The sequence below is a fragment of the Ammospiza caudacuta genome, chromosome 11, assembly GCF_027887145.1.
Source record: "Ammospiza caudacuta isolate bAmmCau1 chromosome 11, bAmmCau1.pri, whole genome shotgun sequence".
Lineage (NCBI taxonomy): Eukaryota > Metazoa > Chordata > Aves > Passeriformes > Passerellidae > Ammospiza > Ammospiza caudacuta.
In genome coordinates, this window is record NC_080603.1 from 16,201,952 (window position 1) to 16,218,382 (window position 16,431).

General features: G+C 46.8%; 1 protein-coding gene across 1 annotated transcript in view; it reads right to left on the reverse strand.

The window, feature by feature from the left end:
* LOC131562261 (IgGFc-binding protein-like) overlaps positions 1-16,431 on the reverse strand; it is a 107,412-nt gene that overhangs the window by 11,960 nt on the left and 79,021 nt on the right. Inside the window, exons 49-66 of the mRNA XM_058811857.1 lie at positions 16,064-16,341; positions 15,161-15,759; positions 14,238-14,802; positions 13,887-14,086; positions 13,403-13,783; positions 12,756-13,042; positions 11,619-11,752; positions 11,358-11,507; positions 10,497-10,756; positions 10,308-10,392; positions 9,775-9,867; positions 9,035-9,124; positions 8,528-8,663; positions 7,903-8,134; positions 2,863-3,007; positions 1,864-1,997; positions 1,068-1,232; positions 498-622 (exon numbers count right to left, since the gene is read on the reverse strand). Of these exons, the coding sequence (XP_058667840.1) occupies positions 498-622; positions 1,068-1,232; positions 1,864-1,997; positions 2,863-3,007; positions 7,903-8,134; positions 8,528-8,663; positions 9,035-9,124; positions 9,775-9,867; positions 10,308-10,392; positions 10,497-10,756; positions 11,358-11,507; positions 11,619-11,752; positions 12,756-13,042; positions 13,403-13,783; positions 13,887-14,086; positions 14,238-14,802; positions 15,161-15,759; positions 16,064-16,341 (4,059 nt within the window). The remainder of the gene's footprint in view (positions 1-497; positions 623-1,067; positions 1,233-1,863; positions 1,998-2,862; positions 3,008-7,902; positions 8,135-8,527; positions 8,664-9,034; positions 9,125-9,774; positions 9,868-10,307; positions 10,393-10,496; positions 10,757-11,357; positions 11,508-11,618; positions 11,753-12,755; positions 13,043-13,402; positions 13,784-13,886; positions 14,087-14,237; positions 14,803-15,160; positions 15,760-16,063; positions 16,342-16,431) is intronic.

Consider the following 16,431-nt stretch of genomic DNA (forward strand, 5'->3'; position numbering starts at 1 on the left):
TTTCTATGTGGTGACCTGAACTGAGCTAGGCTGACCTTAACTTCCTTCTGTGGGATTTCCCTGCTTGCCTTGCTCAAGTAGAGTGGGATGGACCCTGGCTGGTGAGACCACAGTTTTTTCAGCTGTGTTGTCACATATGTGTGTCACATATGGCTCCCTGTTAGCCAGGGAGCAGCTGGCCCTCACCATTCCCCAGCACCATCATCTTGCTCTGGGTGTTGCCAGCGTGAAATAAACAGAGTCCACAGTGTGGACTGCCCCAAAGACTCATCCTCCAAGTGTGTATCTAGATTGATAGAACAGCTGTGATTTTCCTGTGCAGTGGTTTCCTGTGGGAAAATCCCGTGGGGATGTTTTTTGAGCTACAAATTCAAGAAGAGAAAAGTCTGGTATACCGTGCTTATATTTTACAAAATAGCAGACAGTCAAAACAATTGAAAACAATTCACTGTGTTCCTGAAGCAAGATGGGAGGTATGAAAATTATTTAACATTTACCCCTTATCACTGTCTTTCTCCACTTCCCAGCTATTTCCAAACTGTGGGGCAGTGACAGTTGTACCATTGGTCAAGGACAGATCATCTTCAAAATTACCATTGAAATTGCCACACATGCCATGCACCTGCAGATGAAAAAAAACCACATTCTAAGCATGACGTCCTTGCATCAACTTCCCCAATAACTTCTTATTCGTTGCCTATGAAATAATATGACCAAATCACCATCACCAACCAATCCTGTGCCAGACATTTCAGACATTCTGACTGCACCCATGGAGAAACAGAACAGAAGTTACAGTAAATCTCTGATTCTCTAGGACTTCAAGCTGTTTATTTCTCTAAGTTGGAAGTATTCCCCTAGACAGATAATTTTCTTTAACTACCTCCTTGGAACACAAAGAAACTGTTGTGAATAGAAAAAAAACAGGAAGGAAAAAAATTACATTTGGTACAATAGAACTACAAAGAAAGATGCAACAGCAAAACACATGAATAAAAGGAACTAGAAGTAAATGCACAAACCAGCAGTTTTGAAACAACTCCAGATGTTTGTATACTAAATCTTACCTGTGAGAAATAAGAGCGTGGGAGGGTGATTTCCAGATGGTGATTGCCATCAAATTTCACTATCACACCAAAGTCAGTTTCCACTACTATAAATCTGCCAACATTTCCAATGGACATGCCTTGCAGTCGGTTCTGCACTGGAGTGTAGACTCTCTCATTGTTCAGCTGAAGAGATGTGTATTTGTCAGTATGGACATTCTTCCACGAAAACTCACAGTCTATATTCCTAGCAGTGCTGAAAATTTCTCTGTGACAGTTTTACATTTCCACCATTGCATATTCCAACCATGGGTGGCAGGAATCAGCCTTTTAGCTGAGGAGGGCTGGGCAGGACTCATATGCTGTGCCTTTAACAGGGAGCTGGAAAGATCCCTGGTTGTGAGCAAGCTCTTTCTCACTCTTGGGGCAGATTCCCTGCCATGGCTCCCCATGTTTTTCTAGGCTGATACATTATGCCTTGCTCTCTATAGATGACTGGGTTGATAAAAACTGTTAAAGTGGGGAGTCTTAATTCAAGCATTTGACTTTAATTTAAGGCAACAGTTCTCCAGTCTGGAGGTCCTGGGTTTAATCTCTAGCGTAAGGACAATAAATCACTAAACCCAAACCAGAAGCCTTGGGAACTAGTGAGAAATTATATTTCCTCATGACATCCACTTTATGGGGGTACCCACAATTGTTAAGCATATGCATATATGTTCCTTAGGACATATATGAAGATCCTTTTTCCTACAGCTATTCTAAGAGAGCTAATTTTAAGATACTTTTTGCCAGAAAAAGGAGCACCACCACCTACCAGGATTCCTTGGTTTTTCTGAAGGGTGATTCGTACACCATACACATCTATGTAGACTTCTTTCAGGTATGTGGCCCCTCTTAGTCCTCTGTCTTCATTCTTGCCAAGTATGGTTATAGGAATGACATTGGTGGCTGTGTTGACAACCTCAACCAAAGTGTAGGTGCAGGTTCCCACAAAAGTGTACTTCATTCCATCAAAAGTGAAATAATGGGGATCTCCTACCACTTGACATATTGCTTGACCTGAAGGTGAAAAAAATAATCTAAGGATTTTGTACTGGATTTTACCATGGACTCAGGTGACCAAAACAGTTTTCATTAGTATAGCAACCTCATCCTGATCTTTATTATGTGGGCAAATTTTCAGAGAGGCATCTCAGGTTCATGCCAATGACATTTATTTGTAAATAAGAAGTTTCCAGAAAGCATCTCTTAAATTTAACTTGCAAATTGTATACAAAAGGACAACTTGGCAGCAAATGAACTTCTGTATACACTTCTCTATGCTCTTGTACCTATGTTTTATAGTATAGTTGAGAGCAATACAAAGCTTTTCTACTTATCTATATAAAAATACATAATTAACTGTATAAATACAGATGTAAATATAAAGTAAATAAAATTGCATCTATATACATCAATACGTAATGCACTTGTCATTATGCAGGCCCACAGAATACAATTCTCACAGAAATGCAACCAAATGTAAAGCTTGCAGCACTGGTGATGTGGGACTTGAATTTTCATTATCAGGACAAACAGAATCCAAGAAACCTTGCAAACTTTTGGGCAGCATCAGTTTTTGCTGATATCCACTACAACAGGAGGGCATCTGTGCTTGCATGACAGAGCATCATGCATTTTCATCTCTTAACACTGGCAGCAGTCAGTTGGGACTTTTTGCCATCCCATATGAAAAGATATTTATAATAAAGCTAGGAGAAAAGAGGATCTACTCATGGAATTGACATCGGGGTGGTTTTCAGGCAGGACTCACCATTGGAATGACAGCCCAGCACACCATCCTGAATACTGCATTCCTCTTGGACCCCACACTCCCAGGATGTGCACTCAATGGTGTTATCTGCCCTGCAGGTGCAGCGCTCAGTGCAGGGGTAACGGGGGAACCAGCTTTCATTCAGCTACATGGGAAACAAAGGGTGTAGAAGTATATATTGTAAGATAAATAGGAAGGTAAAACCATAGGGGACATCAAATAATGAGTATTTGAATGTTCATCATATATCATCATTTGGGTGATTGTAGCCATACAGTATATGGACCAAGAAAGTTGGCAAAGTAAGCCTATTTTTAAATTATTAATGGTGTAAATATCAATTGGGTAGTATTATTAACATGGTTTTTCCCGCACAGTGGTAAAGAATGAGACCCCCTGTTTTTGGATTTTTCCTTTTTTTTCTTGAAATATCTGATGTAACTTGCCTGGTGATACTGGTTTTTTTCATCAACACAACCACAGTTACTTTCTGTCACGCATTTGTCTCCACTCAAAACATAGCCTTCCTTACAGAAGCAACCTTCCACTGGCAAAGAACTGCAGGAATCATCTGCTGACATGTTCAAACAGGTAGAGGGGCACCTAGTACCACAGCTCTGGTAGATGCTGCCTCCAGGACAGGACATTGCTAGATAAAGAGAGAAGAAAAGATCACTGAAAAGGGCAAAATCATAATAAAGTTCTTCCTGATGCTTTCACTGTTTGCTCCTGAAACTATACAAAATGTCTGTTAGAAAGTCTGACAGGAGAGTGCTGAGTGCAAAACTTTTTCTGCTGATTTAAAGGCATCAAGTGACACAGTTAAGAGAATAGAAGAATATTTTTCCATACCAGCTGATATGTCCCCATTACTGTAGTTACTATTTGAACATCTGCTATATATTCCAAAATAGAACTAAAAATCACACTCTGTGTTTCACTGAGACTCCTTGAGAACAATATACTTTCACAACCCTCCTGCTTATGGTAGAATTGGGCTTCTATTGCTCAAAACGTGGTCCCCAGGGATAACGTTACATTTTACAGAAATCCTGAAGTATTTGCTCATTTCTGTTGTCTAAAAAAACACAGAAAAACATGGATTTGGCTGGATTCTGTTGTAAATCACTACACATGATTCTCATTTAATTCTGTTCCTAAACAGGCTCTCTGAATCCTGTCAGACAATTACAGCTGACATCTCCAGTCATCTAGCCAGACTTCCTTCCCTTGGTCTGGACTTTATTTGCATTTTTATTTGCATCACTGATGAAGAGAGCACTTGAGAGTCAATCTTCCTAATGTTACTGAGTTTTCTCTATTACTACAATGAAGCCATAGATATTTAGGTCCTAGCCTATAGCCTCAGACTATGGAGTCTGGATGTCCACAGCTTTAATCTAATTTGGAGAGTTAAACACTCATTTCTTGTTCTATCTTCTTTTTATATAAAAATTCTCTGTGCTCTGTCCTCTTAGGGATGACTTACTGGGTGCTTTATCACAATAATTCTTTTCCCAAACTGACCAACTCCTAGAACCTATCCATTTTTTTTATGGTTTAGTTTAAATGCAGAGCTAGTTTTTGATCATATCCAAAAAAGAAAAGTAGAAAAAGAAAAAAGGTGCAGATCTGCAGAAGATAATCCAGTGGTAACTGGTATAATAAAAATTAGTGTAAGGCAAAAAAGCAAAAAAGAACAATTATGGTTTATTTAAGTATGGTTTAAAAGTCCTTTAGAGGACTTTTTTTTTGTCTCCAGGTGTGTGGTTTATGGACTTAAATGCCCTTTAGAAAATGCTGCCCAGTAAAGTTGGCGATGCCCCCTTCCTGGAATTATTCAAGACAATGTTGGATGGGGCTTTGAGAAAGCTGTTTTAATGGAGGGCATCCCTGCCCATGGCAGGAGGGTTGGAACTGGATGATATTTAAGATCCTTCTCAACCCAAACCATTCTATGATTCTATGATTGGACGTCTGACGAGCAGAAACCTGTCCAGTGTTGCTTAGAATCATCACCAGTGGAACCCCTGGAAAGCTTTATTCTCAGAAATATGAGTTCATTATATTAAATTTGCCATAAAGTCATTCTGAAGAGAATTGAGACCTGACAGTACTCAATTTCTTTGCTTTAGAGAGAAACAGAGCACTTCCTAGAAACAGCTTCTTTTCAAGGTCTCTTTTTTTTTTAAAAAGGTCCCTTTTCTTTCTTTTTTTTTTTTTTAAAGGTCCCTTTTCTTTTTAATCAAAGCCATTGATAAGCATGTTTTATGGAGAACTACCAGCTCCACTTACATTGAGGATGATAGATTTTCATTGAAGCAAAGGAACTTATTTCTTCAATGCACAACTCACATAAGACACAGTTGAATGTAATCAGACTTTTCCAAGAAACTAATAGCAAATTATAAATATTATAAAACTTAAAGGATTTAACATGTATGTATCCTAATGTTCTCTAAATTAGTGGCTTATACAAATCCTGGAATGGTTCTGAATCTGAAGCAGGCTCAAGACATTATAAAAGACTGACTATACTCAGAACATTACATAAAATGAAATAACATGCATGGAGAAGGTAGAGGACAATGAACTTAAAATCCAGAATAGATATTTATATCAAAACACTCACGGCAGAGAGTAGCATTCCTCCACTCTATGCATATCCCAGCATTGACACACGACTCAGCATAGGCCTGCAGTCCGTAGCATAAGGATATTGCCTGTCCCCCAGCGAAACACATGTCATAAACACAGTTTTCAAAGAAATTCTGTGGAGGCACCTTGCTGTGACAGTCCTTGAAGATTCCTGTGTAAATCAAGGAAGATATATAAAAGGATAGAAACAACCCACTGGAATGTTAAGACTGACCACCATGTATTTTCTGTCACAGCAAACATATTGTGGGTGTTCCAGGCTGTGTTAAGTTAATCTAGTACTTGAAACAGATACACAATGGGCTTCCTGGATCAGGTTTTCTTCTTTTTGCATGATTGATACAACATAACTTGCATAAGTTAACCATTGCTGCCTAGGGAAACCACTAATTCTAGCCAACTGCAGGGAACATGTACAGAATTTCAGATAAAGTGTCTGTAATACACACACTGACAGTGCATCTGAGCTGCTTCTTTTAGCAAGCAGGGTACAAGCCACTATAACACAAAAACCAGCCATGGTTCTCAGATAAAACTCATGGACACATTGGCATTGTCTGAACAGATGGTACATTCTAGCCAGGCACCTATGGGCTTTACACTGGCCATTTACACCAGAGGCTTTATATGCTTCCAACATAAGCCCAGAAAAAAAGACTATAGAGAAGGGACAAGCTACACCATGCTCCATCAAATGGCTCACATGGATCTACCAACACACTACCTGTTGGGTCTGTGATCATGCCACATGCTGTGTTTTTCTTTGCTTCACTCTCCAACACAGGATCACATTGCTCTTCTTTCCCACCACTGGAGCATCTGGGGAAAGCAAGCAAACCAAACATGTGCTTCACATCTCTTACTATCAGATTTTCTGTGGAAAATTAATAAATCACTACCCTGCACAAAAGAGTGCATTCTATTTCAGTCACAAGACTTTATCCAACTTCTTTGAAAAGCTGATGTCAGCCTTCTCACTGAATGGGCTCCTTTTTGATCCCTTCTGGGTGATTCAAAAGCTTATTCTTAGCTGAAAAAAAAAGAGCTATGGGATCCACACAGTTATGGCTTCCAGTCAGGGAACTGGACCGATGTACCATCCCCCCTCACACTCAACAAACAGTTCCTGCTTCGGAAAATGATACTTAAAGAACACAAGCCCTCTTATCATTCACTGGTTTATGTAAAAGTCCAGCTCCCTACTTCTAATGGGCAGCTGCAAGATGTAGACTGGTACTGGGGAAAAAGGCAAAGAGTAGTGGATATTTGATTTTAAGAGTTTGCACAGCAAATGCAACAAGATGAAATGATTTTACATACACAGTGTTATTCTCAGGCACCAGCCAGCTTTCTCCAAGATCAGTGGAATCACTTGCAATGTCACCATTGGACTTGATATTATCATCATTTGGATCACCATTATAATTACCTGTGAGGGTAAAAAGAGATTTATGGGACACATGAAGTTCAAACCAGTAGAAAAAACTTAGGTTTCAGGTTGTAAAATAAATTAAAATGAGAGAATTTTAATTCTAGGGAGAATATGTATGTAACATCAATCTATACTGGGCAAAATAAGAGGAGAATTGTGTTTTGATTACTGACAAGAGCTGCTGCTCAGACATTTGAAGCAGGAAGTCTGTAAGTTGCTATGTAACTAGATTACATCCAAGAAAAAACTTATCTAAAACCTCTGCTCATTTTCTTGCATCCTATATGTAGAATGTGTGACTAAAAATTAAGCAATGCTATTTGCACCATTATATTCTTAGGCAGATTTCCTGCATTGAAAGTGTGAAAAACCCATGAAGAGATAATTGAACTAGAAAACTCCAGATGATCCAAACCAGATAATCAGAAAGTCACAACACAAACTACTCTTGTAATTTCTGCATGCTAAGGAAAAAAAAAAAAGTAATCAACTGCTACCACTTACCACAGAGGCCACAGAGCAGACCACTGTAATTAGAGGGCACAGAGACTTCTGCATAGTGATTTCCATCATATCTCACCCACAGTCCAAAGTCAGTTTCCAAGAGAACATATCCACCACTGCTTTGAATACTGATCTTCTTTTCAATAAATACAGGCAAGGTCATTCTGTGACCATTAACCTGTACAGCAAATTGTGAAAGTCAGTGTATGGCTTTTGGGACTCCTACAACTACCAGCAGCTAAAATAGATTGCTGAAAGATAGGATCTTGTGCATAGGGGAACTGGAACTGATCAAAGAACATCTGAGCAAGTTTATTGGAGATCTCATTACAAGAGGTATATATAATTAATAAAAAGATAAAGTTTTGTTAGAAACTATACAGAGATAATAATTATCTGCATGCCAGTTAAAAATTATACATGTCTTTTAAATAGTATTTTCTTACATTCACTTTCTTGTTTTTCAGCAGAGAAATCTGATGGTCATAGACTTCCACATGCACTGACTTCACATATGAGACTTTGGTGTTGGCTCCTCTGTGCTCGTTTGTTGTGGACACATTGAAGTATGGAAGACTCTCTGAGGCAGTGCACACTTTGGAGAGGGTGTAAGTGCAATTTCCCATGAAATTATGGACTTTGTGGTCAAAAGTGTTGTAATGTGGGTCCCCAGAGGCACTGCAGGAAGCACGACCTGTGAAGAAGGAAAAAGTCCCTCTCAGCCTTCACCAGATTTTGCAGTTTCTAGGTTCCCAGATTGTTTGTTGAATGCTGAATTTGTTGCTCAGATGGAACAGTGATTACATCACTCAATAGACTCCAAAGGCCAACCCAGCCCTCAGTCTTCGGACAAGCAAGAATCTACTCTGGTGTATCAGAAATCTATGCAAGAGGTTGATGAAGAAAGTTGGGTAAAAGGCATGATTAAGACATTGTTATATAAAGGGGAGCAGAGTTTATAGTGCTACATCTGAAAGGCTTTTTCTGATAAAATAGGAGGAATTAAATCAGAAACTTTGCAGGGCTGATTAGAAAGAAAAGACTGCTGCACTATCAGCAACTCATTGGCACCTTGCACATTTGAAGGAGGGCAGGGAGCTGTTGCTGTCACACAGCTTGGAGAGGATGTAGGTGCAGGTGCCCATGAAATTGTGTAACTGCTTGTCAAATGTGTGGTAGTGAGGGTCTCCTTCCACTACACAGGTGCCTGACAGTGGAAAGACCAGAGGAAACTTTCAGCTGAGCACCTCCTACTGCCTCTTCTCCCCAGCTCACTTTTTTCAAACAGTATCTAGTGCATGACTGGTCTATTGCCTTTATGGACAAGCAGAGGCATTCTAGATCTGTATCACGATATTATTAATTTTTACAGACATACTGTTCAAAGCTACTGAGACATCCTATTGCTGGAAGCACAGCTGTCCCACACATACCCTTAGCAAGGGAAGAGCATGCAAAGCATGTCTAATTATTGAGAGAGACTGAAATGAATCAAATAACAGCCCTTAAACAGAAATGTACCACGTTCCCAGTATGGATTTTGGAGAGGACTCAGAACTCTAGGAATAATAGCAGTACCTGAGGTCATTCCTGGTGGTGTTGTTGGTCTTGGTGTTGATGGTGTTGTAATGTTAGGCAGCAGAGTAGGGGTTGTAGTAGGAAGTGGACCTATGGAGAGACACAGGAAGAAGGGGCAAGTGTCAACACGGGCCTCTGTTGTAAGCAGCTAATCCAGCCTTCCTCTAAAAGCAGACACACTGGCCTGAGAGACCAAGGGCAGGGATGGCCCTGTTATATCTCTGCAAAAGTGCTACCACCAGCAGCACAACTGGGAGATAGGAGGAGGCACATCCTCCTTTGGTACAGACCCACCACCCCGTGTCATGGGTCTTGGAGGAAGCAAAATGAAGAGTTTCAACAAGCAGAATCAGAAGGGGATGGGAGGTGGCAGCACTTGAGGAGGGTGTGGGTCTGGTTGGTGAGGTGGTGAGTACAGGCTGCATTGTGGTGCCTGGCACATCTCTCATGGGCGTTGGTGTCAAAGGACCTAGCACGAGGGAGAGTTAGAAGAGATGTGCAACGACAGGGGAGTTTTGTTGCGAGGCACCTTGACCACTCATCACAAACAGCCAAAAAGCCAAAACCAGAAAGGCTCAGGATGCCCAGGACAGACACAGAACAGTGACTCCACATCAAAAACAATTCCAACAGCATAGACAGAATGAAGAGACAGACATGCCCCATGGTGATGGACATGGAGGAAACAAAATGAACACTTTTAAGGAGCAGTAGGAGACAGGGATGAAGCATGGCAGTACCTGAGCTGGGTGTGGGTCTGGTTGGTGAGGTGGTGACTACAGGCTGTGTTGTGTTACCTGGCAAGGGGACCGTGGGTGTTGGTGTCGGTATACCTAGTAGAAGAGACAGTTAGAGAGATGTGTACCAACAAGGGAGGTTTGTTGCAGACTGCTGGTTCCCTCACCCTTCTGAAGTACGCAACACCATGACCAGGCATAGCCAGGACAGGGATTGAAGAGTGTCATCTCAGGCAGAGCTGTCCCACTCCATGGCTCTGCCACCAGCTTAGCTGGGTCACAGCAGCAGATAAGGCACTTCTGTACCTGTGGCCAATGTCTTGTCCTTGGGTCTTATAACATGTGAACTAAAAGAGTGACTGCAGGCATTGCCAGTGCCCCAACCTCCCAGAGGAGAGTAGACTTGGGCACAAGGTGCATCAGTGCCCAAAGACAACCTGTGCTCCTGCCTCTAGCCCAGCTGTGCCTCCAGCACAGCCTGCCGCCTTGGTCAGTGACATGTCTCAAGCTGCCATTCCCAAAGCCAAGCCTTGTACCTGCACAGGCTCCCTGTACAACGGAGAGATCATCCAATGCTATGTTGCTCCTCACATCTTCACCCCATTCTCCGTCCAGCAGGATCTAAGGGAAGGAATGGTTCCCAGCATTAGCTCCAGCTGCTTGTGTGAAGAGCCATTAGAAAGCACAGCTCCTCTGAGGTGACACTGAGAGCCTGGTGGCCTTACCTGGAAGTTTCCTGTGGTGTTCACTGTGACCTCTCCCAAGTACCACCTGTCTCCATGGTTCCCAGCTTCTTGCCAGACCTCCACCAGCTCCTCACCCTTCTGCACATACACCCGCAGGGCCATGGTTTGAGCAGTTCCGTACATGTGGTACCAGAAGCGGAAGCAGAGTGTTCCTTCCCAGCTGCACTCCGGACTGACCAGGCGAGCCACAAAACCGGGGAGAGTATCAGCACTGCCTTGCAGGAAGATGTAGTAGCCATCTGAAACAAAGCACGAGCCACACTGTCACAGATGCATCAGAGCTACCCAAAGCAGCCAGGGACAACCCAAGCACAGTCCTGGGAGCACCCCAACTGCAGTTTCAGGCAGGCCAAAGGAGGGGAGAGCAAACACAGTTCCTTCACAAGCTACAACCCTCCCCAGAACCAAGTGCCTCTATGAATGTGCTCTCAGGGCCATGGCAGATGGATGCTTTGGAATGGGACATGGCAACACCTTCATAGTATTGTCACCGTCCTCACATGGCTCTGCAGAGTTAGAGAACCCTCATCTTTGCCTTCTGGAAAAGCCAGGATCTCATAACAGAGTCACAGACTCATTTGTCTTCCCACGAGACCGACAGGTCATCAAGCTGTGCTTTGCATTCTCCCCTGCATGGCAGGTCCTCGCCTGCTCTGGGGGCAGCACAAATCGATTGCCAGGGCTGGAAATCCTCCCAGAGGAATCATCTGGCCCTCGGGGACTCCAGACAAATTGCTCTGGAGGAAGGCCAGCAAAGACGTGGTATGTGTTTGCTGTTAGAAGTTTGTTGCCATCTTTGTGGGGACACCCCTCAGCCTGTGTCCTGATTGCTGTTCCTACCTCCTGTTGTGTGGTCAGAGGATGGGCCAGTATTTGGCGTGGGTGTTGGGCCTTTGTTCCTTATCCAGTCAATGCTGCTGTAATCTGCCTGGACCCACCCACACAAGTCCTCTTCAAACGTGCAGGCAAAATTGCAGTCTGTTGGTGGAGCTGAACATGGGGCAGAAAGAAAAGCAGAGGTTTTAGAGTGAGCGTGAGGCTACCTCTTCCCCAAGAACAGCAGGGCTCAAGTATATCCATGCACATCTATGGCATGCCCACGGAGAGGCAAGAGTGGCCAGCCAAGGGGGAACAGCTTGTCATAGCCACTAAAAAGCTCAGATGGGAGACAGCAGTACCTGTGCTCGTTCCAGGTGACGGTGGCGTTGTTGTATCTGGAGGTGGCGTTGTAGTGCCTGGAAAGGGAGGCAAGGTTGTAGGAGCAGGTGAACGAAACAGAGTGAAGCACAAGTGGAGGAGGAGGTATGTTTGATAATGGAGATTTGGTCCCAAATGGGGATGTTGCACAATTCCCATAACACACCCCACTCCATTGCAAACAAAGCGCAGGACAGGGTTTCCACCTGTCTGGAAGAGTCTCCTCATGCAAGGGCTGGCTCACCAGAGTGGTTAGTCATGTGATACATGGGGAAATCTCCGGCCCATGAACTGCGCCCAGAACTGCCCCCCTCCTTGTCCCTGAGATTCAAGGAAATCAGAGGTGGTCAACAGAAGGCTTACCACAGACAGTGCCAGCACTCCAGTCTCCCAGAGCAACGCCCGCCTCAGCACAGGCTGCAGCATAGGCCCCCAGGTCATTGCAGAGCTGCTCCGTGCTGCCACCCGTGGCACACTGGTCATAGACACAGCTCTCAAAGTATGTCTTGGGTGGCAGAACTGCATGGCATGGCTGGAATGGGCCACCGAGTTGTGTGAGGAGTGAACACTGCTGCTTAGCTGCCTCCTCTTCAGCAGGGGAGCAGGATGCAGGTGGGCTGATGGCTGGGTCACACCTACAAAGCAGACAAACAGCCCTGAGTTCCCTGCAGCCTGTTGACAGCAGCCACTGCATTTCCTGACCTACTCCCCAGCCAGAACCTCAGCTTCTGCAGTCCAGATCCCTCTCTTAGAAAGGCAGCCATGGCTGTCACTTGCAGGGGTGGAACACATGCCCCACAGGCACCATTGCCCTCCCTGGTTTCAGGAGGACAGAAACAACCCACTGAGGCAGTTGCGATCCAAGCAACTGAGGAGAAGCATCCTGCCCAAGCTCAGCACATTCTCCCAGGGCTCAGGAAGCTGCCTCTTCTCCCTTGCCCCGCACTTGCCATCACCAGCCCTCCCTCCTGATGTCCCTCATTGCTCCCCTCTCCCACAGTCCCTCCTGTCCTTCATCTGCATGATGGAATAAGGACTCACGGCCACTCATCATCTGGCACCCTCCAGCTGGTTCCAAAGTCGTTGAAGTCGGGTACAACCACCCCATCGGGTCGCATGAAGTCATCCTGCTGGCTCCCAGTGTACGTCCCACACAGCCCACAGAGTTTGTCCTTGTACTTCTCAGACACCTTCACTAGGAGCTCATGGTCCCCATTGAACTGCAGCTGCAGGCCCAGCTTGGTGGAAACCCGCACGTAGGAGCCGCTCAGGGAAATGGTCACGCCGGGGGCAGGAGAAGCAGGCAGGGAGACGAGGGCACCGTTGATCTGGAGAAGGGGAACAGAGGGAGACAGAAGCATGAAGAGGTGCCCTCCAGTGAGAGGTCACTGTTCCTCACTGGTGTAGTGGCAGGGCCAGTGAGCCAGAAGCTCTGCTGGCATGAGAAACCCTGTCCAGGCCTACGAGGACAGCAGCAACTGGACCAATGGCACTCTGAAAGCTCAGGAAAGCAAGCAAGAATCTGTGTCTGCATGGGCAGCCATATGTGGCCCCGCTCAGAGCTCTCCCATGCTGTTCCGAGAGCACGCAGCAGGCTCAGGGAATAGCAAGCTCTCCCTGGGGACAGAGGGGTATTTTAAGAGTGTCCAGTGTGTCTGTTGTTCCCAGGTACAAAGTGAGAGGCTTACGTAGACTGCCTTGTGCTGGCGCAGTGCAATGTGGAGGCCTTCAAGGGACAGTGCCACAGAGTTCAGAGCTGTCCAGCTCTGGCTGCCGCGGTGTTTGTTGCGGGTGGTGATGCTGAAGCCAACAGAGGAGTTGTCACAGCCTGTCACCACTGTGTAGTTGCAGGAGCCCTGGAAGTGGTGGAGCTTCCCATCAAAGGTGCTGTAATGTGGGTCACCGTAGATGTGGCAGACGGCAGTGCCGGCTGGGTAACAGCCCCTCTGGCCATCCTGGACCTTGCAGACCTCGTCCTCGCCACAGGACAGGGCAGAGCAAACCATCTGGCCTTTGGCTTCACACTGGCACCGGCGAGTGCAGTTCTCATTCACGAAGGACTCCCCTTGCTGCAGGCAGGGAAACACCAAACCTCAGTGTGTGAGGAAGAAAAGTACAGGCAGAGGCGTGGCTTGGCAGCGGTCTGCAAAGCAGGGCAGGGTTTTCACTCACAGTATAGTAGTTGCCCTCAAAGTGGCAGCCGCAGCTGGCCTCGGGCACACAGGTGTCTCCGCTCATCAGGAAGCCAGAGCTACATGCACAGCCCTCCACACAAGGCTTGGAGCAGTTCTGTGGGGCTTGTGGGTCAACACAGGTGGCAGGACAGCCGGTCATGCAGTGGTCATAGTAGCTGTTAGGAGGACACTGCAGGGCTGCAATGGGAAGGGGAAAATTAGGACCAGAAAACTCCAACCACAGACAGCCTTGAGGGAAGGGAAAGATCTAAGAGACACATTGGTCAGAGGTTCAGAGCAGAGGCTGTGGCCCATTTCTCTTTCTGGCAATGGCAAGGCAGGTACTCACAGCAGAAGGTAGCATTCCTCCAGGAAAGAACAGTCACACCAGCTGCCTGGCACGCATCAGCATAGGCCTCCAGAGCAGCACACAGGAACTCCTGGCCACCATTCAGGGCACACAGGTCATACAAGCAGGTGTCAAAGTAGTCCTGGGGGTTGATGACGCCACGGCAGCTCTCAAAAGGGCTTGGCCTGGTGGTCAGGATGCCACAGAACTGGTTGGACCCGTAGAGTTTCTCGTCTTCTGCACTGCAGGGTGGGGAGGGCACGGGGACACCGCAGGAGGGGTCACTGTCTGGCACCTGCCAGCTCTCCCCCAGAGCATTGGAGTCTGTGGCTTGCTGCCCATTGGGCATCATGTATTCATCGTCTCTGCGGTTGTTGAAGTTGCCACACATGCCACAGGTCAGGTTGAAGTAGGTGGTGGGCACCTTCACCTCCACGGAGTGGTCAGCGTCGTAGGACACTCTGAGGCTGAAGTCTGTCTCCAGGACGATGTAGCGACCGCTCCTGCTCACCGTGATGGCCCCTCCTGCTGCGCTCACCGGCAACGTCTGGCGCACGTTGTTCACCTACGGCACACACACCGCAGTGGGCCCCGGGCCTGTTCCCGGCCTCCCTGGCTGCTCCTGCCCTGGGAAAGCAGCAGCCAGCCCAGGCACGGCAAACAGCTGTCTGGTATGTGCCCACACCCCAACAGGCCTGGGGTCCACAGAGCTGTGTCATGGGTTCTGCACTGTGCTCAACATGGCCCATGCTCCCCATTTGACTCTTCGTCCTCCAGCCCCTCCCAAAAGGGAAAAAAAAGCCACCCGGTGCCTTCAGGGAAACCCACCCATTCCTGGGACTTCTGGTGCATGCCAGAACCTGATAACAGCAGCCAGACCTGCCTTGCAGCTTCCCCATGCTCATTCCAGCCCCACTGCGTACCAGCACGTGGCTCTTCTGCTGCTTGACAATGACGATGCGCTGTCCGTACACCTCAACCACGACTTCGCGCACGTAGGACACCCGGGTGCTGCCACGGTGCTCGTTCTTGGCCTCCACGTTGAAGTAGGGCAGGGAGGTGGTGTTGGAGCACACTTTGGCCAGGGTGTAGGTGCAGTTGCCCATGAAGTTGTGCGTCACCTTGTCAAAGGTTTGGTAGTGGGGGTCCCCGTGGACGTGGCAGATGCCGTAGGAGTGTTCAAGGCACACGGGTTTGCCGTTCTGCACCCCGCAGAACTGGCCCGCAGGGCAGGAGGCATTGAAGCACTGCACTTTGCTTCCCCGAGAGGGACAGGTGCACTTGGAGGAGCAGGTGTTGTCCGTCCAGAACTCAGAGCCCACGGGGTAGTGCTGCCCGTTGTGCCAGCACCCACACTGCTGGCTGGACACGCAGCGGTCGTTGTAGAGCAGGTACCCGCTGTCGCACACACAGCCCTCCACGCACGGCAGGCTGCAGTTGTAGGGAGCTGTTGGGTCAACACAGGTGGCAGGGCAGGCTGCAGCACAGGGCTCGTAGTGACTGTTGGCTGGACAAGCAATCGCTGCAGAGACAGATGACCCAACAAATTACTTGGGGAACAGAACACACATTTCTGCTGAACATCCCCCTTTGAAAAAGTAGCTCTATATCGATTTTCTCTATGGTGTCTTTGGCTCTACATGTATGCTCAGCCCTACCCAATCAAATGAAACACAGTCAACACAACTGGTGCCTCCAATACTGATAGCTACCTGTATATCCCTACAGCCCATAGGGAGAATAGTTCTTTCTCGCCAGCTCCCTCTTCCAGTCCTGTCCTGTGTTTGCCTGAGAGTAGCAGCCCCAGGTACCATGTCTGGACTTACGGCAGAAGGTTGCGTTCCTCCACGCAGGTATCTGCACACCGAGTGACTGGCAGGCATCTGCATAGGACTGCAGGCTCTTGCACAGGGTCTCGCGGTCCAGCCCCAGCTCACACAGGTCATAGCTGCAGGTGTCAAAGTAGCTGCTGGGGCTCATCACAGCGTGGCACACCTGAAACGGGCCACTGGTGTCATTGAGGAGCCCACAGAAGTGGCTGCTGCTGATCAGTTGCTTGTCAGTCTCATTGCAGGCTGGGGTGGGCAGAGGTCCTGCTGAGCAGCTGTGGAAAGACAGGCAGAAGGGCACCTGAGTAATTTGTGCACTTCTCCTGGTGTCTCCTCCTCCTGCCCTTGCCCAATGTGTCCCCAGG